The sequence below is a fragment of the Ctenopharyngodon idella genome, chromosome 10, assembly GCF_019924925.1.
Source record: "Ctenopharyngodon idella isolate HZGC_01 chromosome 10, HZGC01, whole genome shotgun sequence".
Classification (NCBI taxonomy): domain Eukaryota; kingdom Metazoa; phylum Chordata; class Actinopteri; order Cypriniformes; family Xenocyprididae; genus Ctenopharyngodon; species Ctenopharyngodon idella.
The window spans coordinates 3,508,581-3,533,167 of NC_067229.1; the positions used below are offsets into that span (position 1 = coordinate 3,508,581).

General features: G+C 37.9%; 1 protein-coding gene across 5 annotated transcripts in view; it reads right to left on the minus strand.

The window, feature by feature from the left end:
• Nucleotides 1-9,430: 9,430 nt before the first annotated feature.
• LOC127519843 (uncharacterized) overlaps nucleotides 9,431-24,587 on the minus strand; it is a 46,288-nt gene continuing 31,131 nt past the window's right edge. For 3 of the 5 annotated variants that reach the window (XR_007931899.1, XR_007931900.1, XR_007931898.1), the window contains 3 exons: nucleotides 20,313-20,630; nucleotides 17,344-17,670; nucleotides 9,431-10,794 (listed from right to left, as the gene is read on the minus strand). Coding sequence is in view for 2 of the 5 variants with exons in the window: in XM_051907500.1 (XP_051763460.1) it covers nucleotides 9,835-9,989; nucleotides 17,344-17,670; nucleotides 20,313-20,630; nucleotides 23,049-23,097 (849 nt within the window). In the remaining 3 variants the exon portion in view is untranslated. Of the gene's footprint in view, nucleotides 10,795-17,343; nucleotides 17,671-20,312; nucleotides 20,631-23,048; nucleotides 23,441-24,587 lie in introns of those variants that run through there. The other 2 variants (XM_051907500.1, XM_051907501.1) reach the window with 2 other exon arrangements.

Genomic DNA, 24,587 nt, shown 5'->3' on the forward strand with positions numbered 1-24,587 from the left:
GCAGATCATATTTATTATGATAGAAACAAATGTGGAGAAAAAAAATCATTAAGTGCTGGTAGTTATGCGTTGATGAAGACCTAACCATCACATAGTTGTTTGATTCGCTGAATTCATACTGTGTTTTATCCATTATTGCATTTTTAACAGAGTAAAATTTTTCATTATCACCACTGTGAAACTCCAACAAAAGTTCCAACAACAATCAGCTAAAAAGTTTATTTTTAAACGCCATGCACAAAAAACAGCTGCAGCATTATTTAGACACACACAGATATCAAAAATCAGCACATCTCAACAATGGTGGCAATAAAGCTGCATAATTTATTCATGCTGCAGTGCATGCTGGGAGTTTTGTACTATGCTGGCATCCAGCATGCATTGCAACATTAAACTTTTGGATGTCACCATTGCTGAGATGCATATTCTGATTGTTGATGTCTCCTGCTGTGCAAGTTATGCAGAAGCTCAAGATATTTTGTGCATTAGATATATATTTTTCTGAATAACTGATTACTGAAACGTTGCTGCTTCTTATGCTGTTGAATCACAGACATAATATAATCAATAAAGATGAAATACCCATTAAAACAAAGACTAAACACAGAAAGAGATCAGAGAATTAAACAAGTCCAAGATGATTACAGCATCAACAGCCAAAAACCTGATTAACTTCATGTAGGCTTTTTCCTGCCATAACAAATGTGTTTAATAAACACTCAGTTACAGCAGCCAGAGAAAGCTAATGTAAAAGAGTCAAGAGCCCAACTAAAACAGACACTGGTCACCATGATGGTGACTGCAAACTTTATAAATTTTTATTTTCAATAAAACATTAACATCCAAATCTGTTAATTCTCAACAAGAACTTCTGTACATGTATGAAAGAAATAATGTCAAACTGGTTTGTAAACTGGTTTCACAGTTGTAGTTCTTGTGTGCTCGTCTCATTTTTCTGGTCTTGTTTCTCCGTCCTTCAGTGATTCTGCTTATCAGGTGTTCATCAGTGTCTGAATTCACTCACTTCTTTTCATTCACTCTGTCAAGTGTACTATATTAGTGAACTAATGTAGGGAATAGTGAATGAGGGTATAGGGTGTGATTTAGAACACAGCCTCTGAGTGTTGACTTTGGGCGCTGTTAACTCACAGTATATTCCTGTAGGCTATTTTCTCGAAAATGACAAATATTACCCAGAATGCATTGTTTTCTACAGTATATTACTGTTTTAATGTAAAATGATTTGTTACTGTCAGAATTTGGCCGTTTTTCTACAGCAAGGTCTAACAGTGTATGGTGATAAATGTTGAGTTTCTTGTAGCGATGTCTAATAATGAAAATAATATCATTGCAGCAAAAATGGATTGGTCAGGAGGACCTTTTAGTCTATTATGTAAATACAGATAGATGTCTGAGTAATATTTATTTACCTAGGGATGCAATGATCTGTGATGTTAACTGTAAAGATGGAAATCATCATAGGGATATCTGCTTAATGTATAATGATATAGTTAATGCCCTGGTTGTAGTAAGCCATTTTTTTAAATCGAAGGGTATAATGAATAAGACTAGGCCTGGCTGGAGTAAATATGTAGCTGAATATCAGGCTGAAGCCCGGGAAGCTTTTATTATAGCAGGTAGACCCAGGAAAGGGCCTGAGCTTTAATATAAGAAGTCTACATATGCAAGATATAAGTATGCTATTCGTTTTATCTGTAACAATGAGCAAACCTTAAGGGCTGATTCTACACTCTAAAAAGAAATGTGTAAAAAAATGACATATTATGTGTAACACTCTAGTTTACACATTTTGTGTCAATATTGCATAAAAATGTATTGGAAGAATTCAATTGTTTTACACATATAAAATTAACACAACCTGTGTATTTGTTCACAGCATCAACACAATCTGTGCAGCCAAGAACAGCTGTAATGTGTTAATATTACACATTTACACAACTTTGTGTTAATTTCAGAGGTGAAGACCAGACCTCCAAAACCAAGACCATTCAAGACCAGAGGTGTGGTCAAGACCAGACCTTCCAGGACCAAAACAAGACCATTCAATCAAGATAATTCATTAATATGGCTATGAAGCTGCTAAATCACTGATTTTTGGAAAGAAGTCAGAACTTTTAATAGATACAGAGTATGTCTTCCTTGTACCTTAAATAGAGTTTCTGGGGAAGAGAATATTGCGGAATTATGGAGACAGCATTATTGTAATCTTTTTAATTGCATTCAAAATGAATTGTATAATGTGGATGATATTCGAGTTAATGATCCAATAGTGATTAGGTCATGTGAGGTGGATCATGCTATAAGAAAATTGCCCTCAAAATAAAGCTATAGCTTTATTTATTTATTGTCACCGTTCTTGAGAATCATATGCTGATTCTCGATGTCTGTGCGTAATTTTCCTAAAAGAAAAAAAAAAATTGTTCATGCTGCTGTTGGATCTGAAGCTGTAAAATCACAGGACTACAATCATTAATACTAAAGCTACACATCAAGCATACAGTCAGAGATTTACAGGCCATTGCATGATGATGATATCATCACCAAAACATATTGTGACCAGATCACAGTTTCTCCGGCCATAACAAATGTGCTTTACAAACACAAAGTTGGAGCAGCCAGAGAAAAACTAATAATAAAAGGTAAAGAGTCAAGAGCCCAACTAAAGCAAACGCTGACCTCTTTCATGGTGACTTGAAATGAAACATTCCATAAAACATTAATGAACACCTTTTTTCTCTCTTTCCTTCAATGATTCTGCTTATTAACATCAGGTGTCACCACTAATTGTCAATCATCACTCAATCATCAATCAATTATCTCATTAACTTTAACACTGCTTCAGTGTTACTTTTTAGCACCCGGCAAGATGGACTCATATGTACACTTTGGGTGTAATATTTCTGCTGAACATCTTAAATATGGAAGTAAGATTATAGCCCCTTTATTAGCTGTCTGTTTTACTGGCCTTTTGATTCATGATGTGTTACCAGATTCAATGTTGTCTGTTTTGTTAGTGCCAGTTATTAAGAACAAAGCTGGAATGGTAGGTAACTTAGATAATTATAGACCTATAGCTTTAGCTAGTATCCTGTCTAAAGCGTTGGAAAAAAATCTTGTTGGATAGGTTAAATGTGTTTATTAATTCTACAGGCAAGCAGTTTGGTTTTAAGGCTAACCATGGTACTGATCTTTGCATCTATGCGTTAAAGGAAATGGTAAACAAGTATAGAGATACAAACTCATCAGTCTTTATGTGCTTCATTGATGCATCTAAAGCCTTTGATCGGGGTCCGTGTACGTTTTGATAGGTTGTTTTTCAATTTGAAATGAAATACGCAGAAACGAGAAAGCGGTCGTTTCCCGTTTTTTCGTTTGTTAAAAAACCCCCCGGAAAAACAAGATTTTTGCTAGGTTTTCGTTTTTTCGGGTCACGGATAGAAAACGGAAACACGACTTCAAAACTCGTTTTCCGCATGTGGGCGGTCATTACATGCCCCTTTCAGCCGATTGGTCAATCAAATCTGAGCCAGTGACGTCATTATCAGTTCGTTCAACAAAATAACAGTCCTACTATATCAGTATATGTCATATATCGGCTTTCTTCTGTGCAACCTAACGCGTATTTCACAGAAATATGTATGCATAGATGATATAAATAAATAAATAAACCTACAGTAAATTTAATTGTCTTTATAAGTATGCTCTCATTTGTATTCATTTTTATTAATTTATATTTGTATTTTGTTTTCCCAGCTTTGTTTTTCTCTGTGTGACAGGCAATCCAATCACAGTGCCAAGTGGCTTAAACTGTCATTGAGTCTATAGGCTATACATACTGATAGGCTATTCTCTCTTATATTGATCATTGGCTACTGCACTCATTTTTTTTTTCCTATTTTAATGTTTTGTTTACATTTTATACATTTAAATTCAATCATTTAGCAGACGCATGACATTCCTTGCAGTATATAGTAGGCTATGCAGTCATACATAAGTGTTAGAAAATAGGCTATCCACCAGGTGGCGCACAAGGACAACTATCACCATGGCCGCGATAACCTCCGTGCTGGGTTTCGTCTTGGTTTCGTCGAAAGGCGATCCTTTGCCCCGCAGTAGCTATTTTCATATTTTCAATGTTATTCATGCAAAGCAATACTAATGCGCTGCGAAATCATAGATAAATAAATTAAAGAGCAGCTTCTTGACACAAAATAGTTGTTGTTGGTGTGTGTGTGTGTGTTATTTGTTTTCACGATATGTAGCCTATGGACAAAAAGAGAAATATGAAATATAATAAATATAGGCTAATAAAACTGTTATTCCTATTTGACATGTGACAACACCTAATACCTGTATCACCGTCGGGGGCCTTTTTAGTTTTCCTTAGCTTATAAATGGCCATGCATATTTTATCTCTTAAATTAAACATAGCCCTAGAACTTTTATTAACATAATGAACATTATATGTCAACACAATGAACATTATTATATGTCACAGTTTACTTGCTATCCTCACTTTTTCTGTCTTTCCTTCGCTTTTAAATGAATTAGCTATAGCCTAAATGGCCGTGAACATTTTACTTTCAATTTCGATTTAACGGCAATTGGCGATTCTGCATCAATTGCTTCAATGGACAACAGCAAAACCAAAACTCTTGTATATTAAACATAGAACCTTTATTATCTTTGTAATTGTTTTATTATCTTTTATTATCTTTGTAAATATTCGTGCTTAAACAGCGGGGAAATTTACTGTAATGCAGTTCTGTGGATGTTTTGAAAAAACTAAACGAAAATTATTGTTGCCTTGTCAATATCATTTCTGTTTTTTTCCCCCCTGACGTGATCATCTTTTCATTAACCGACAAGATTATATTAAATTAGAATTAAACGAAATTAGAATTGATAAGTGTCTGTGAATCATAAAAAAAATCCCAGGGGTTTAGTTTTAGCCTACATGAACAAATATCAAAATAATCAACAGAACATAAGGATTCATCATCATTACGCACCTGCCGCGCTTCTGCACTCTTAGAAAGGATGTGTTAAAACTGACTCAAACTGTGTTAAATTCTTACACATCAATGGGTGAGTTTAGGGACAATTCTGACACATTCATTGAGTCAATGATTTTAACACAGTGAATGTGTCAGGAAGGTTAACCAGAGGTGTAGTCAAGACCAGACCCTCCAAGACCAAGAGCAAGACCATTCAAGAGGGAAGTTAATGAGATAATTAAGTCATTAATCAAGCACTAGTGATGAACACCTGCTGTTAACAAGCAGAATCTTTGAAGGCAAGAGGAAAACAACAACAACAAAATAAAACACCTGTGCTACTTCTGAACATGAAGACCAAATTTGCAATGATCTCTTTGTCAAGTCCAGTCAAAAAAAAAGAAAAGAAAAAAAGTCTTACACATCAATGCTTGTGTTTTGGGACAACACTGAAGGTGATCTGATGTTAACAAGCAGAATCACCAAAGAAAATCACAATTTTAAGTCACCATCATGGAGATCAGCGTTTGCTTTAGTTGAGATCTTGACCCTTGACTTTTTAATACAAAATCTTGTTTGGGCTGTTGTAACTGAGTTGTAACAGCCAGACAAACAAAGGGAAAAGATGATCAGGTGGTGTTGGTTATGTTTTCACATAATCATTATTTGATCTGAATCACTGAACTCATTTAGAGCCCAATCTCTGAGTTAGATTTACATTGTTGATTACAGCAGCACTGTGATTCTACAGCAGAAGATCAGCTTTATCAATATAATCCAATGGATTTCTCAAAATTTGTTATGATTTATAAACATATAAATAAAAAAATCTTACTTTCAGGCACACACAGACATCAAGAATCAGCCTGTGAATCTCAACAACGGTGAGAATAATAAAGCATGTTGCAGTGCATTCTGGGTGCCACCAATCAAAATTCATCCATGGCTCCCATCATGCATTGCAGCATGAATTTTGAGCTGAATTGTCTTAGTAATTTCTTTTATTCTCATATTTTATTTTGTTCTGTTTATGTGACTTTTTAGCAGCCTGTTTTCTAATGTTCAGAGTTGGTCTGTTGATCAGAATATGTTGCTTGTCACCGTTCTTGAGATTCACAGGCTGATTCTTGATGTCTGTGTGTGCCTGAAAGAAAGATTTTTTTTTTAGTTTTTTGCTCAGAACAGCTTTTGAGAAATCCTTCAGATTATATTGTTAAAGCTGATCTGCTGTAATCAATAATGTAAATCTAACTCAGAGATTGGGCTCTAAATGAGTTCAGTGACTCAGATCAAGTAATGATTATGTGAAAACATAACCAACACTTGATCATCTTTTCTCTTTGTTTATCTAGCTGTTATGACTTAGTTACAGCAGCCAAACAAAATCTAATATTAAAAAGTCAAGAGTCAAGAGCTCAACTAAAGCAAACTCTGATCTCTGTGATGGTGACTTAAAAATTGTGATTTTCTCCTTTGGTGATTCTGCTTATTGACGTCAGGTGTTCGTCACTAATGTTCAATAGTCACACGATTAATGAATTATCTTAAGTGAGGGCTGTTCATGCAGGGCCAGTGTTAAGCGACCAATGTTGTGCCAATGAGCAAATTCTCAGAGGCCCTGCACTGGCAGCGCTAATGGACTATATGCACGAAGCATTCTTTAGAACTTCCGCATTAATATCCACCTTATTCCTGACTAGCCTACTGCATTTCGAATTATGGGTTGCACTTCCGGTTTGGGGAACTTCCATTCAAAAAGACTTAAACGAATCGTTTCAAATCATAAGGTTGCCCTACAAATAAAGCTTTTCTGTCAGTTTGACTGAATGAGCTGTCAATGTTTTTTTCATGTTTTATATTCAGACATCATGAAAATAACGTAACACTAGGTATTTTAAAGTAACATGTTATAACAAGAATATCTATGGCAAGAGCTCTTTTCAGTCGCTGCTTTCTATCCTCGTGATTATTTCCTTTTGTCCCTTTGCATACCGCTGTAATAGTATGAAAAAGGACAACATATACTGCACATTTGTGGTCTGTTCTCCCGATATAATTTACAATATTCCATTCACTGGAATGCACAAAGAATCTCGTTTTTCTCCTCAAAGCCTCACGCCTCTTTCCAGGTTTGTTTTTGTTTTTTGTAAAAATGACGGAAATCACTTTGATTTAGTATTAATGCTGAAGTTCATGAACATTTTTTAAGGCAACGTATATTACATAATACAGATATATATCACTATAACCCATCCGTTATTGCTGTGAAAAGATTTGCGCTTTTTCATGGCCTGTGGAAAGTACCTTGTTGATGCTTTTACACTTTTAAATGTCCTTTTAATGTTCGTTAGTTTAAGGGTGAGTAGAATAATGTCATCTCAGTGTATCCAGTTCTATTGTATCAAAAAAAAAACAAAAAAAAAACAAAAAAAAAAAAAACCGTATTATTGCGTTCATAGTGTGAGCCTTTCACTGACTGTTTACAGCTAAACGGAAGTTACACCCATAATTTGCGCAAAGCGTCATTGGGGCATAGGAATAAGGTGGATAAGCCAGCCCGAAAACTTCCGGTGAGATGTCATTTGCTGGTGTGCTGAGCATCAGTAGTGTAATACTTAGTTTATAATCAGAATATAGTCACTTAAATAGTCAGGCATTGCATTAATTTAGTTATTCAAACGTAAAACAAGATAAAAATAAATAAATAAATAAAGACGTACCTCAGTGTTCCTCCTCGGCTAAATTCAATTCGACCATCAGTTTCACACTTAATGTAGAACGGGGCTAAAGGCGCCTTTGGTATTATTTTCCTCTAAACCATTAAATGGCACAAAAACTTGCCGCAGCACTTTCCTAAACATTCGTTTTTCAAAATGCACGTGTAAATTTGTCTGATCCTTGACGCGATCGCTGGCAGCAACGCAAAGTTGATTCTGAGGTAGTTTGATCTAATATTTAATGTTTTTTAAAATGTTGTTGATTTAACTAGCAAATGAGAATCGATTAAACTAATGTTTATATTTTCAGACAAAGGTCTTCTTAATGATTTTCAGTTTTGTTCAAGGTTATTCAAGCAACAGTTTTTCAATAACGGAAGAATATGTAAAAGTATGGTATTTGGGGAAAAAAGCGCCTCTGCTGTTGGGGCAAAAGGCACAATAAATAACACGATAATGAATAGCTGGCTGACTTTTCCATTTCTTGATATGACATGGTTAGATTCAGATGGTAAATATCATATATCAAATTGGGTATCCATCTTAGAGATAATACCCATATTTATAATGAAACAATCATATTTAAAAATATTATATTAATCATATAACTATGAGCTCGTAAACAAACTTTGATGTTGGCTTGGCACAAGCCTCGATGGTCAGCCTGAGGAAAAAGAGCCAACGCACATGTCTGTTCGGTCATAAACAAATAAATAAATAAAGAAGGAATTTCTTGTATTTAGCGCTGTAACAAACAATTGTTGTGATGGATCTTTCGATTCTTCTATCTCTTTAAGAGTCGCGGCTTGCGAGCTCTGAATGGGTAACTAACCTGTTCAATAAACTGTAAATCATGCTATCAATTCGAGAAATACTGATATTGTAAATGGCTTTTACTCCATATTAACGTTTTCTCACAGAGGGTTTGTGGAAATAGCTCCGCGCAGCTCTCTCTGTTTCTGTCTCATCTGCTCATGCTGGGGGCAGCAACGGCGCCGGCTACACGACGTGCCTCTAATGCACAAATCTTTGCATATGCCACACATCATGAACACAGTAACACAGTTAACACATAAGCATTCAAACAAAGAAGCTCTTTGATGCGTTCTTGTGCTCGCTTGATTGAGAATCGCCATGTATTTGGGACATGATGAGGAGACTTGGACGAGCTTCGGAGCGCGAGCTTCATTGCAGACGCGAGCCGTCTGTGTTTCACTCAAAAAACGCATCCAAAGTCTAAATGTGTCTTTAATGTGTTCCTGTGATAGAATCTTGTCAAATCGCTGGAATATTTGATTTATTAAGGTTAAAAAACACATGTGAATGACGAACATAGGGAGGACAAAAACGAAAGTAATCTGGTCTAATATAATGCGGGACTCGTCTGCACAATGAATGATCGAATTAGTTTACAACATGTGATGAACTTCTGAACAAACTAATATGGAATTATTTTTTATATATTGTTGGAATCTACTAGAAATAGTAGACCATCTGGAGACTTATGGCATACACTTTTCAACATACTGCTTTGCGACACACTTATTTTAATCCCACATACTGATTGGAATGAATAGTATACGTTCCCAATTAGATTTCTAGAGGCAAAAGGGAAGTAATGTTTTAAAGTAAAGTTTAGCAGCGGCAAAGCCAAAAGTTTGAACCGTTCTCAGTCCCAGCACTCAGAAAACAAAGTAAGATTTAAATAAATTTATTTACAATAAACAAAATGATGACATATATACAGTGCAAAAAAGAACTCTAAACAAACGATTCCAAAATAAAAAATAAGCATTCTTCAACAGTGGGTAGAGCCAAAACAACAAAACAAAAGATCACTTCCTGATAGAAGGACATCTTACATTAACACATTAATGTTTAGGACATTAACCTGCAAAAATAGCTAAAAAGCAAACAACAGAACTCTTACTGTACTTCATAACTAGCAAAAAACGGTGAAAATGATAACAAAAGAAAATGACACCAGTCATCCTACTGCTCCAACCTCAATAACGGGCAAATAGCTCAAAGCTGTGCACTAGAACCACAACACAGTTCAGTTTGATTTTCAGTTTAAGCTTAAAACATAAAACTGAACACTACAGCCATAACACCACATTTAAGCTTAAGACACACCAGCAGCGCAACACTCTCATGCTCTTGGGAGAAAGAATCTCTCGGGGCCACTCTCTTGCTCTGCCTAAATACTGGCTCCTCTTGATATTGACGAGGTGCAGCTGATAGGTCCAATCATCTAGATTAGGACAGGGAGGAGCACAGAAAATAGGACAAAACACAAAACAAAAACTACAAGACCCAACAGGCCATTGGGTCCATTGGCAGCACACAAATGCATACGTCTTGGGCTGTGTTTCCTAAAAGCATCGTAAGTCTAAGTTGATTGTAGCTCCATTGCCACCAATGCTACCCTGGGACATAACAGTATACACATTAGGATGCACGGTTAGTAATGGGAGTTTACTAACCTTTGACCTGAAGTGGTGCTGCACATACTGATTGGTGTAAGACATCAAAGTATAGTGAGTGCAATTCAAAAGCAAACAGAGCCATCTGCTCTCAATCGCTCTTGCGGTATTATGATGTTACACTGATCAGTATGTGCAGCGCTGTTTCAGGTCGAACAAGCCTAAACATTTTTGAAACTTTGGATCAATTGAACCAATTTCTTTGAAAAAAAAAAAAAAAAAAAAGATGATTCACTGTTTCAAAGTGCTTGAAACACCACATGCTGGTAGTCAGAATGATGTGCATGCAACTCAGGTCAAACTTACATAAAAACAACTTAAACCCCTTGCAAATGTTTTATTGAAAGTATAATATATTAAATGCAATTAGTAAATAATAAAATACAATTAAATAGGAAGATAAACATATTATTCATCTGCAAGGGTTTGATGACAATGTCTGTTATGTTGTTTCCTCTTCAGCTTTTCTGGATGTGATGTCATACACCAAAATAAATACAGTAGCCAGACCAACTGCAGCAGAGATGACCAATCGTGTCACAATTTCAGGACCATGACAGCAGAATGTAGAATCTGAGAAAATAAAAGAACAACATGAAATGTGCGTTTCCCAAAAGAATTGTTAGCAAACTAAAATTGCAAGTTCCATGGTTATCAGCATAGTTCAACAACGCAGCTAGAAATTTGTAATGTTCTGGGAATGTTTTCAACAAGTTTTATTTTTGCTCCCAGAATGTTCTGCTAAAAGGTAGGATAACATTCTCTAATCATTCTAGGAATGTTCAGTGATAACATTGTTATAAAGATTTTAGCGGGAAGCTTTCCATTGGGTGCTGGATATGTACTCAAATGTTGCTAAGACTTCAAATTTTGGTTGAAAGTGAACCTTTGTTTGACTTTAAGCTCCAAAATCATTAAACTCAAAAACAGCATTGTTAGCTTCAATTATTATAAACCAGACTGACTTTATTTCTGTCAGGTACAAATGTTCTTGTTGAGAATGAAAAGAGGTTTCAATGTTGATGTTTTATTGAAAATAATGGTTAGGCTTGGTGTCACTATTATGGAGATCAGTGTTTGCGTTAGTTGGGTTTGCTTGAGTGCAAGAGTTTGACTCTTGACATTTCAATGTTGGTTTTTCTTTGGCTGCTGTAACTGTGTTTGAGAGAAAAAAATAAGTTTTGAGCTATCCTTTAAATTCTAGAGAGAGGTGTACAGCATTATAAAAGTAATTGTTGCTGTCATCAATCTGGGAAGCATTATACAGCCATTTCCAATCAATTTGAAGTCTATCATTCTACAGTGTGTAAGACTATAGACAAGTGGAAACCATTCAAGACAAATATTCCCATGAGTGGATAATGCAGCAAATTCACCCCAAGATCAGACCATGCAATGCTCAGAGAAATATCAAAACACCCAAGAACTACACCTCTACACTACAAAGACTCTACAGGGCTCAGTTAACATGTTCAATGATAAAGTTTATGATAGAAAAAAACAGAACAAGTATGGCTTGTTTGGAAGGGTTGCAAGGAGAAAGCCTATTCTCTTAAAGGGGTGATGAACTGAGAAATCAAATTTTCCTTGAGCTTTTGACACATAAGAGGTCATCATACTTTAAGAATATCCTGTAAGTTTTAGAGCTAAAAACTTCCTTGTTGGTCCAATAAAAGCTTTAATTGACACTAGACCCACTTTGTAAACCGCCTCTGCAGAAGAAGATCAATGCCTACTTCATCACTGCCTGTTTAGCCCCGCCCACCGATTCACGCATGACATGCAATAGAATAGGTAGCCTAAAGGCTGATTTATACTTCTGCGTCGGACCTACGCCGGAGCCTCTGCACCATAGGCTATGCGTCTGTTTTCATTTACACTTCTGCGTCGTTGTCCGCGTCAATGTGCAGCAGACCACTAGTAGAGCAAGGACACCGACAAGGAACTTGAGTATTGCTCTTTACTTTACTCCTTCTTTCCTTCCTCTTTTATACAGTCTGTTCTTGTCTGTCTATCTTGCGACCTGTTTTAGATGTGCTTCCAAATTCCCACTATTATTAACACTCGTAAATCGCGTGTCACACGTTGGAGGCAGTGCAATCATAACAACCTGCGTATTTTACCCATGTCATCTAGTACATTACTTTCAATTTTTATTGGTCTTTGGAATTGTCAATCTGCTGTAAACAAAGCAGACTTCATTACATCTATTGCTACTCATTCAGGTCTCCATCTCATGGCTCTGACTGAGACATGGATCAAACCAGAGGACACTGCCAACTTCTTGGAGGAGTTAGATGTGTTACTATCATCCTTCCCTGAGGATGGTACTCCTCTGCTAGTACTTAGAGATTTCAACATCCATCTAGACAAACCTCAGGCTGCTGACTTCCACACTCTGCTTGCCTCATTTGATCTCAAGCGAGTGTCTACTACAGCTACCCACAAATCAGGTAACCAATTGGACCTCATCTACACACGCTGCTGCTCCACTGATAATACTCTGGTCACTCCACTACACACCTCTGACCATTTCCTCATCACTTTTAATCTCAACCTGACCCCTAACTCAACACACACTCCACCACGTTACTTTTCGACGAAACCTACGCTCGCTCTCACCCTCTGACCTATCCTCTTTGGTCTCATCCACACTTCCTCCCCCTAATCAGTTCTCATCTCTGGACACTAACAATGCTACTGACACTCTTTGCACCACACCAACATCTTGCTTAGATGTCTTCTGCCCCCTCTCATCCAGACCAACCCGCGCCACCCCCTCTGCCCCCTGGCTATCCGATGTTCTCTGTGAACATCGGTCTAGACTCAGGGCTGCAGAGAGGAAGTGGCGCAAATTTAAAGATCCTACTGATCTTAGCTTCTATCAGTCACTCCTTTCTTCTTTCTCTACAAATGTCTCCAATGCTAAAACCACGTACTATCACAATAAAATTAATAATTCTACTGATTCCTGCACACTCTTCAAAACTTTCTCTTCTCTTCTTTGCACTCCTCCCCTCCCTCCCACATCAGCTCTTACAGCTGATGACTTTGCCACATTCTTCACACATAAAATAACAACCATCAGCGGCCAATTCTCCACACCACATACTGACAATAACATCTTAACGGAAAACACACAAATTCTCCCCTCCTTCTCTTTGCTCTCTGAGGCAGAAGTCTTACCTCTCAGGTAGGTCCTTCAGGGTATCTTGGAGAGGTGAGGTGTCCAAGTCGCATCATCTTGCTACTGGGGTACCTCAGGGCTCAGTGCTTGGACCACTTCTCTTACATGTCATCACTAGGATCTGTCATTCAGGATCATGGTTTTTCCTATCACTGTTATGCTGATGACACACAACTCTACCTCTCATTCAAACCAGATGACCCGACAGTTGCTGGTCGCATCACAGCCATTTCTGCCTGGATGAAGGACCACACTTCAACTCAACCTTGCAAAAATGGAACTGCTTGTGGTCGGTGCCAACCCAACACTTCATCATAACCTTTCCATTCAACTTGGGTCGTCAACCATAACTCCTTCCAGGACGGCCAGGAACCTCGGTGTGGTGATGGATGATTGTTTAAGCTTTACAGATCACATCGCTACAACGGCCCGGTCCTGCAGATTTGCTCTGTACAACATTAGGAAGATTAGACCCTTCCTATCGGAGCTTTCCACACAAATTCTTGTCCAAGCTCTTGTTCTATCCAGACTGGACTATTGTAATGCTCTCTTGGCAGGCCTCCCAGCATGCACTTTCAAGCCTCTACAACTGATCCAGAAGACTGGTCTTTAAAGAAACGAAGAAAACGCATGTCACACCTCTCTTCATCAGTTTGCATTGGCTGCCAATTGCTGCTCGCATCCAATTCAAGGCTCTAATGTTTGCCTACAGAACAACCACTGGCTCTGCACCACTATACCTAAACTCACTACTTCAGACTTATGCGCCCTCCAGAAGCTTGCGTTCTGCAAGTGAACGGCGTCTTGTGGTGCCATCCCAAAGGGGCACAAAATCACTCTCACGGACCTTCTCCTGGTCTGTTCCTGGTTGGTGGAATGACCTAATGAGTCTTTAGCCATTTTCAAAAAACTGCTAAAGGCATATCTTTTTCATCAACACTTGACCCAGTAATATAGCACTTTCTTTATTTATATTTTACTTTTCTTTTTTCGATTTTCTGTTCTCCATATATTTGCGTATATATTTAAAAAAAAAAACCCAACCTTGCTACGAGCACTTTACTGATGAAACTGTGACTTGACACAGCACTTACATACTGTTGTACTCATGTTGATTTGATTGCTTCTACTATTCTCATTTGTAAGTCGCTTTGGAGAAAAGCGTCTGCTAAATGACTAAATGTAAATGTAAATGTAGTAGGTAGTGTCCGCGGTCATGTTGAGTATCAAAACAAAAGCCGAAGAAGAAGCAGCTTGTCATGTACGTTGTCAGAGAAGCTTATATAAAGAAACGGCAGAGAAGCGGCAAATAGGTAATGACTTTTGTTGCAGTTTGACTGTATGTGTCTCCTGAAACAGAGCGTTTTTCATTCTTATGGAAGTTGAAAGCGCTCGCTCTTCTCCGAGTGCTCCGCGCCAGTTTTTTGACCCGAGGGAGGGGTTCTAGCAGACCAATCACAACGCTTGCGGTCAGCGTAGAATTGACGCGTTGTTACATTTTTGAAGAGGTGCACGTCACACTATGTTGTAGGCTACGTGTGCTACACACAGCCTACGCCGTAGCTACGGCGTACACTCGACGCAGAAGTATAAATCAGCCTTAAGTAACATAGGCCTATGTGGTGCTAAACCGGTTCGAGCTACCAAGCAATAAACATGCCGTTGAGGATTACAAAATATTGTGCAGTGCCTCAATTTGACAGTAATGCAACAACATGTAAGTAACTGTGTTAATTCTAATGCCTGATCTGATATTAATGATTCATGTTCAGTCAGATGGTCTTTGTCTGTGTGTCAGTAAATCAAACCCGTGACTAAACGTCAACTTGCGTTGTTTCTCTTAGTAGAATGAAAATAATCTGTTATTTAACGGTGATTAAATTATATAAAGAAAGCGATCAAAGAAAGCTCCCTTTGCAATCGCTGGAGCAGTGCGCGCTGAAGCTGTCAATCAAACAGCGCGAGTTTATCAGTGACTGACGTGCAAAACTCCCGTTTCATTCAACAAATCTCTTAGTTATATCACAATTGCACTGTTAGTGAAGATGAAAGCATTTGTTAGTGTACAGAAATTGAGTTGAAATGACGAGACCAGTGCTTTCATGCGCTCAACATATGTGATCGGCTACACAGTGTTCATCTCTGCAACCTTTCATGCCACAATCTAAATATAACGCCATAGATCTAAATGTAATGGAACACTTTTCACGATTAGTTAACCTTGAGAGCTGTAAAACGCACTAAAAGAGAGAGTATAGGTGCATTCACGCGGCCTCGTAATTCCTGTAGTTATGAGATTCTGGCTCGTAAAAAGTGTTCACGTCCTCGTAGAGCTCGTAATTACAGCTTGTAAGCTGGGAGTTTTCTGAAAGCTCCTAGATGTACCACGTGGCCGTTGTACCACCTGACCGCTGTAGATTCATAGGCGTTGATAGTGGTGCCATAGAAACGCATAATTCCCAGTCCAAGGACATGAACATCTCCGAATATAACATCACGTGTTGTCATCTCAAGATTCCGGTACATACGAGGTGGCGTGAACGCAGTATAATACTTGGCTATTTCAAATGGAAAGATGTTAGCCAATCACAGCAGTGGCCGTTTACACTTAAGTCTGAAGTACACAGCAGACACGGCCCTTAAAACAGAGCGTTCAAACCAGAGGGCTAAAATCAGGGTAGGAAAAATGCCTTTTATTTAAAAATTATGACAATTTTGGATGTAAAAAGCATACTAACATTATAAGTCCACCCCAGGAAACATTATAAAACAATAAAACAACGCAGTTCATGACCCCTTTAAAAAAAAAAAAAACATGGCAGCACAGTTTAGGTTTGCAAAGTTGCATCTGAATAAACCACAAGACTTCTGAAACCATGTCCTTTGGACAGACAGGACCAAAGTGGAGATGCACTGAAAACCAAACACATAATCTCAGCACAAACACCTCATACCAACTGTCCATCACAGTGGTGGAGGGATGAGGATTTGGACTTGTTTCACAGTCAAAGGACCTGGAACCCTTCAGTCATTAAGTTGACCATGAACACAGTATACTTTAGGTATTTTAAAGTCATATGTGAGGCCATCTGTCCAACAATGATCCCAAGCACACCAGGAAAACTAGAACAAAACATTAAAGTATCTTGAGCTTGTGTTAACCCACAGACCTTTTTTCAGTGATTTAACCAAAACCCCATTCACTAAACTAATTGACTTCAGGAACCGGAAGTGATAAAGTACTAACTAGCTTCCAGGTTTTGGCCTATAAAAATGTGTCATAGTTCTCTATGCGGGCTTGACTTTCATTGCACTTTCATACAGTCAGTATTTGAGACACTACTGTAAACTTCTGTCTGAATGGGATATTTCGAGACTCACACTTGTAAGTAAATGCAGTTGTCAATCCCAAGAACTGACAGTGTGAACGTGGCCTGATGTGTTGTAACACATTTCCATCAACACCCAAAAAAGGCTACTAATTTTGTGGGTGTGGTTACAATTGACAGTCTTAATGTGGTTGGTCCATTAGCTTTGAATTGCTGTTATGAAATTTTACTGGGGGAAAAATAGTTGGTCTGGACATTTTTCAGACCCTAACCAGTCCCTGTGTCAAATTACACAACATATGGCTCTTTGTGCTGCCACAGACTCTCATAGCCGAGGAAATATAAGAATTATACAAGGCACGAATATGTCATTTTTCCCAGAAAAGACACCCAAAAATGTATCAATCCCACTCCAGATTATTTTTTTACACCGTACAACTAAAAGCGTTTTAACAAAATACATCACTATGTGATATGTAAACTCCAATGTAAACTTTTTTTTCCAAAAGATCTGTACTTGTACAATGACAGTAAACAAACTTCTAATCAAATTGTCAATAAATATGCCAAATCTGTAGTATATAAAAGAGTGAGCTGTCTACTCACCATTGACAGTAACATTGAATCTGTGTTTAGTCTCTGTGCTGCTGCCACTGATGATCACTTCATAAACTCCAGTATGTTCAGTTCTGGTGTTTGTGATGGTCAGAGATCCAGTCTTCTTGTCCAGCTTCAGTCTGTCTCTGAATCTTTCATCAAGATCATCAGGAATCTTAATGGTCACTCCATCAGTTTCAGCTAATAGATTCTTGTTAGTACCAAATGTCCACGTTATCTCATCACCTGTCTGTATTTTAGTAACGTTAATCTGTAGAAGGACTGATTCTCCCTCCGTCACTGACACTGACTTCAGTTCATCCACACCAAACACACCTGAAGAACAAACACAAACAGTCTCACAGTCACACATATTAAAGTTAAAAGGGTTGTATTGATTTTTAATGTTTATTTTATTCATTTCCAATGTGCATGCCTTGGAGATTCATATTATGTACATAAAGTGGTAAATTAGGTTTTTGTGCAAAACATTTCATAAAACATTAAAGGGGCTATATGTAAGATTTTCACTTTAATAAAGCATAAAAATACCCCAATATGTTTGCAGATATTTAGGAAACATGCTAAGTTCACCTACTTGTTTCTCAGAAAAACAATGCTACAGCCAGAGATTCTACTTTGAAAGGTGCGTTCCGTGTCGGAATGTCTGTCTTTGTTTTGGTCTGTGCGAAACCGTGTGCTGCCAGTTCATCCAATAGTATTTCGACATCGCAGGTTGCCAGTTGGCGGAAAACACCGTGTATTGCATCCATGGAAACCAGCAAACAAACTGGGTCAGAAAATCGCAGATTCTACCTGACCTAAAAAGCCTCTGCATCCATCTAAAAATCTCTATGAACGACAGCATATTAGAACAGATAAATCAACTCATCAGCTTACAGTGTGTAAGTCTCCTCAGCTTTCATTGTCAATTGCGCTCCCTCTTGTTGTGTGTTTTCAAGCTGGCCACCCATGTCTTTGAAGAAGGGGGCGGGGCAAACAATATTTTGAATTTGGACTGCAGTACCTATTTCGACCACTGGGTGTCATTCCTACATAGAGCCCCTTTAATTAACATCTTTTTTTCTCTCTTTCCTTCAATGATTCTGTTTATTAACATCAGGTGTCACCACTAATTGTAAATCATCACTCAATGATCAATTATCTCATTAACTTTAACACTGCTTCAGTGTTACTTTTAACACCCTGTAGTGTGGACACATATGTACACTTTGGGGTGTTAGTTTAACACTGGGGATTTTGCTGTGTACAGATCTGTGAAAATGACTAAAAAGGCTGTGTTATGCTGCCAGGCCAGTAGTTGACGATGTCACTTTGTCAAGAAACACCCTGTGAACACGTAATATGCATGCGCATGATGTCACTGTTTTCACAAATTCATGTTTTTGTTGTTTACATGGAGACTGTAAAGGCATCATTTTCAAAACCTTGCACTTTGTAACCTGTTTTTTTAAAAGCTTGCTTTCCAGGCCCCCAAAATGCTTTTGTCATGTAAATGAATGGCCAAAACCAACAACAACTTTTCAATTTTTAGTTGAAAACAGTGTAGTGTAAACATACTCTCAGTTTTTTGTTTCTTGTTTGAGAGCCCATACACACAGAGACGCATTTGGATGTGTTTGTAAAAAATTGTATCTTATCAGCATTTCATCTAGACGAATCCGGCATTTTTTGGAGCTTGAAACCACTATTTTTTTAAACTGGGTCCCAGCATGGATACATCTGAAAATGACACCCTTGCGTTTTCATGTGTATCAATCCGTATATTTTATGAAACGATGATATCATCATGTATACAGCACGCAAGGTTTATGCGCATGCTTCAAGTCTTATTCTCTATTTTTAGTGTATCTCTGTGGCAGAATTACAGCGCCACATACTGATCTGGCATGTATACTACATAGTTTTGAGTTCATTTCAGTGGTTTCATGTGTACGCAGATATTTCTTGAGACGATGCCGTGTTTACAGAATTTTTTTTAGAACGAGGGAAAAGAAGATTGGATAGGGAAAGCTCTGGCTTTGTGTGAATGTGGCCGTAGTTTTGCTGTCTGTTTGTGGTTTTATTTGTTGATAAGTTAATTGCTTGCTCCCAACTGTTTCTTCTTAACCTTGTTATACCTATGTATATATAACCCTTGTTTTTCTCTGTTTCTTGTGTGGTCTTTTCCTTTCATGGTTCTTTTCCATGGTTTCCCTTGTTCTTCTGTTTTAATTTATCTTGGTTATTATCATCATTAAAATATTAAGTTGCACTTAGATCCTTCTGTCTCTCTGATCTCTGCTCTTCTAATTTACCCAGCATAACAGTTCACACCCCCACCACATTTTTATATTTCAAAACACTTATAAAACAGTAAAATTGAATGGAATCTAATCAAATTAGGTTAAAAAAGAAGAAAGAAAGAAAGAAAGAAAGAAAAAGCCAAATCTGTACCCTGCATATAAGGTAAGCTCTTGCTTTAGTTGGGCTCTTGACCCTTGACCTAGGTTTAATGTTTTTCTGGCTGCTGTAACTGTGTGTTTCTGAAGCACATTTGTTAGAGCAAAAGTTGTGAGAAGAAAAACTGATTTGATGATTCAGTCACCATATAATAATCTGATCTCTGAGAACAATATTTAGATATAATAATTTCACATTATAGTAGCCTTAGAATACTGCTACAAATCTGGTTTTCTTTCAGTGTTTTGAATTTAAGTAATTATACAGAAATTATTCAGACAGGATCATGTAGACTCACACAGACAAGATTCAGCATATGAACCTCAACAATGGTGACAATCAACAAAATATTCAGATCAACTCTGAACATCACAAAATAAGCTACTGAAGTCACAAAAAAAGCTTTTTATTTATTGTCATCATTGTTGAGGCTCATACGCTAAGCCCGTAAAAGGCCAGTGTAGGTTTGTTTGTAGGGTGGTATATAAAAGAGTGAGCTGTAATTCTCTACTCACCATAGACAGTAACAGTGAATCTGTGTTTAGTCTCTGAGCTGCTGAGGCTGATCTCAACTTCGTAAACTCCAGAGTGTTCAGTTGTAATGTTTGTGATGGTCAGAGATCCAGTTTGATGATCCAGCTTCAGTTTGTCTCTGAATCTTTCATCAAGATCATCAGGAATCTTAATGGTCACTCCATCAGTTTCAGCTAATAGATTCTTGTTAGTACCAAATGTCCACGTTATCTCATCACCGGTCTGTATTTCAGTAACATTAATCTGTAGAAGGACTGATTCTCCCTCCATCACTGACTTCAGTTCATCACCAAACACACCTGAAGAACAAACACAAACAGTCTCTCAGTCACACATATACTATATTGCCAAAAGTTTTGGGACGCCTGCCTTTACGTGCACATGAACTTTAATGACGTCTCATTCTTAATCCGTAGGGTTTAATATGGAGTTGGCCCACCCTTTGCAGCTATAACAGCTTCAACTCTTCAGGGAAGTCTTTCCACAAGGTTTAGGAGTGTGTTTATGGGAATTTTTGACCATTCTTCTAGAAGCGCAGGCAGTGATGTTGGACGAGAAAGCCTGGCTCACAGTCTCCGCTCTAATTCATCCCAAAGGTCTTCTATCGGGTTGAGGTCAGGACTCTGTGAAGGCCAGTCAAGTTCCTCCACACCAAACTCGCTCATCCATGTCTTTATGTTCCCACAAAGTTGGGAGCATGAAATTGTCCAAAATGTCTTGGTATGCTGAAGCATTAAGAGTTCCTTTCACTGGAACTAAGGGGCCAAGCCCAACCCCTGAAAAACAACCCCACACCATAATCCCCCCTTCACCAAACTTTACACTTGGCACAATGCAGTCAGGCAAGTACCGTTCTCCTGGCAACCGCCAAGCCCAGACTCGTCCATCGGATTGCCAGACAGAGAAGCGTGATTCGTCACTTCAGAGAACACGTCTCCACTGCTCTAGAGTCCAGTGGCGGTGTGCTTTACACCACTGCATCCGACGCTTTGCTTCGCTTTGGTGATGTAAGGCTTGGATGCAGCTGCTCAGCCATGGAAACCCATTCCATGAAGCTCTCTACGCACTGTTCTTGAGCTAATCTGAAGGCCACATGAAGTTTGGAGGTCTGTAGCTATTGACTCTGCAGAAAGTTGCGACTTCTGCGCACTGTGCGCCTCAGCATGCACTGACCCCGCTCTGTGATTTTTACGTGGCCTACCACTTCGTGGCTGAGTTGCTGTTGTTCCCAATTGCTTTCACTTTGTTATGATACCACTAACAGTTGACCGTGGAATATTTAGTACACTGTTAGACCTTGCCTGGCTTTTTTACAGTAAAATACTGGCAACATTGTTGCCAGTTATTTACTGTAATCTACAGTATGTTACTGTAAAGATACCATGCACTAAATTAAAACTCATGTTACCTCATTTCATTTGCAGAAACCAACTGCCTCAAATTGTCAGACTGCCATTTAAATTTACAAACTAACTTTTATTGTATGCTAATAACATGAACATATTACTATGAACTTATTTATTTAGAGTTCAATAAAAACATTTTAAATAAAAAGATTTTTACTACACCAGCAACTACACATTCACTGTCTGTTAAATAAAACAACATGCAGCACATCACCAATGTCTCTTGATCTTCTCCTGAACCTAAGCACAGGCTCTACTCTTCAGCACAGTGGTGACCCACAAAACTCAATTTTACAGTAAACTATATAACTGTTTTTAACTTAGTTTGTTACTGTTAAAATACATTTTGTGGGTGTGTCTTTTTATCTTACACCTTTAACCCTTTCAACCCCACAGGAACATCCTCTAGTGTCCACACTACAGAGTAAAAGTAACATTGCCGCTGTGTTGCAGTGAGATAATTAAGTTAATAGGCTTGTTTGAGATGAGCAAATTCTGCGCAGAACCGATCACCAGTGATCACCGTGAGATGCATGCTGGTTAGAAATGTGTCCGAGGGTGGGCCGCCTTGCTCTGATGTCATGCCGACATGTGTCAAAAACCTCTCGCGAGGGCGAGGCGGCCTCATCGGATTCTGCAGTCGAGCGCAGTTGCTCTCCACCGACGGCGCTGACCAAAAGCACGATGGGAAACGACTTGATGACGACACAGCTTAAAGCTTATTCGTTTAAACAACCGTGATGTATTGATCTCTTTTAAAATGTTTGATTTTAAAACTCTAATATCATGTTTTTATGTATAAAAATAATGTGCAAATATTCCCAAACTCTCTGACACTGCAATCTCTCTATGGGTTATGTGATTGTTGTCATTTATAAAAAATATATATAAAAACATGTCTATAATCAAAGTAAAAATCAGACACCTACGAGATCAAAGGCGGATATCGCAGGATTCACACTCATGCGCTCTGTTGCTGATAAACTGGATGTAATTTAAGTTCTGTTGCTTTTATATGAAAATAAACAATGAACAATACACCCAAAGTACTTGTTATTTATTTCCATTCGAAAGATGTGTGTATCATGCCATTTCCATTAATTTTGTTGAAATTTCAACATTTTTTCAACATTAATTGAAGGTGCAAAAGTGATATTGATTCAATGAGGTTAACGTTGACACATTAACATTAATTTAACATTGTTTTTATCATTGTTTGCTATCTGGGTTGTTATTTGTTGATGGTAAAATTGAAACAGAGCTCTACACAAACAGCTTGCAACTATAAATCATAAAACATGTATCACTTACCGACCAAATGGCAAAAGCACAGAGAACAAAAAACAAATGTGTGAAACATTTTTTCTTCAACAGTTCAGTGGTCTGAAATAGTTTCGGTCAAGTTTGAAAACTTGTGAGTGCCTGCAGTAAAGATGTGTAGAGAACAAGCGGTTTACGATATTAACTTCCTCTAGACTGAATTAGACCACACCCCCTGTCTTCAACCACAAATCCTCTCTTCAAAACCCCACCCCCAAGACCTCAAATGTGCAAAATGGCAGAGGGTCAAACACCAGCAAACAGATACAGGAAGGCAAGGCAAAAGAGTAATCCAAACACAGGCAAAGGTCTAGGCAGGCAGCAAACGACCATCAAACAAGGAAAACAGTCCAGGGTCAAAAACAGAGGCGAGGCAGAACAAAGGCTAAACAATACTCAGCAAAATGTGTGTGAAGGAGTGCAGCTTATAAAGGGAACCTGATGGGAAACAGGTGTGAGTGTGATCAGTGCCTAGCTGAGGGATTATGGGAAATGTAGTCCAGAGTGAAGTGACTGCGCGTGTGCAATGAAAAAGTCTTAATGTTGAAACGGAGACCTCTGGTGGGGAGTGGAAGGAAGCGGCAGTGGGCGGAAACGTGACACTTACAGCCCGTCAGTCTCTCAACTGTCAGGACTCCATTTCAGTGATTTGAAGTAATTTGAGTAGTATGTACATTTTATTTTATTCTAAAGAAAATAATGATTTTTTTTTAACAATATACTGATGACAACAAAGCTTTTGGAAATAAAATTTGAACTAAAATTAAAAAAAAAAAAAAAAAAAACCCTCAGAATATTAGGTTATGCAATGTTTTTCATAAACATTGTTATACTGTTTGAAAGTATCTTCACAGCCTGATAAATCAATAATCTAACACAATCAATAATTTAAGCGTTCTTAGTAGAAGTCTCAGAATCATACAATGTTTATCCAATCATTGCATTCTGTCCAAATGCAATGACAAGATTTTTGCGCTGTTTTATTGAAAATAATAAAGTTTGTCACCGTTATGGAGGTAAGCTCTTGCTTTAGTTGGGCTCTTGACCCTTGACTTCTTAAGTTTAATGTTTCTCTGGCTGCTGTAGCTGTGTGTTTCTGAAGCACATTTGCTAGAGCAAAAGTTGTGAGAAAAAAACTGATCTGATGATTCAGTTGTCATGTAATAGCCTGATTCACTGATCTCTGAGGACATTATTTAGATTTAATACTTTCTCTTTATAGTAGGCCTAAAATACTACTACATGACATTTTGTCCTGCTTTATTAGTTTAAAAGTTTTTAAGTCATTATGTAGAAATTATTCAGACAGGATCATGCAGACTCAAACAGACATCTTCAAAGCTTTACAAATGTTTTGTTTTGAATCAGTGGTTTGGAGCGTGTATTGAACTGCCAAAGTTCATGTGATTTCAGTGAACAGGGTTTTATTACATCACAAGTGTTCCAAAATTTCAATGGGGGGGGCGTGGCTTTGGCAGTTTGAAACATGATACATTTGGCAGTTGATACACACCGAACCACTGATTCGAA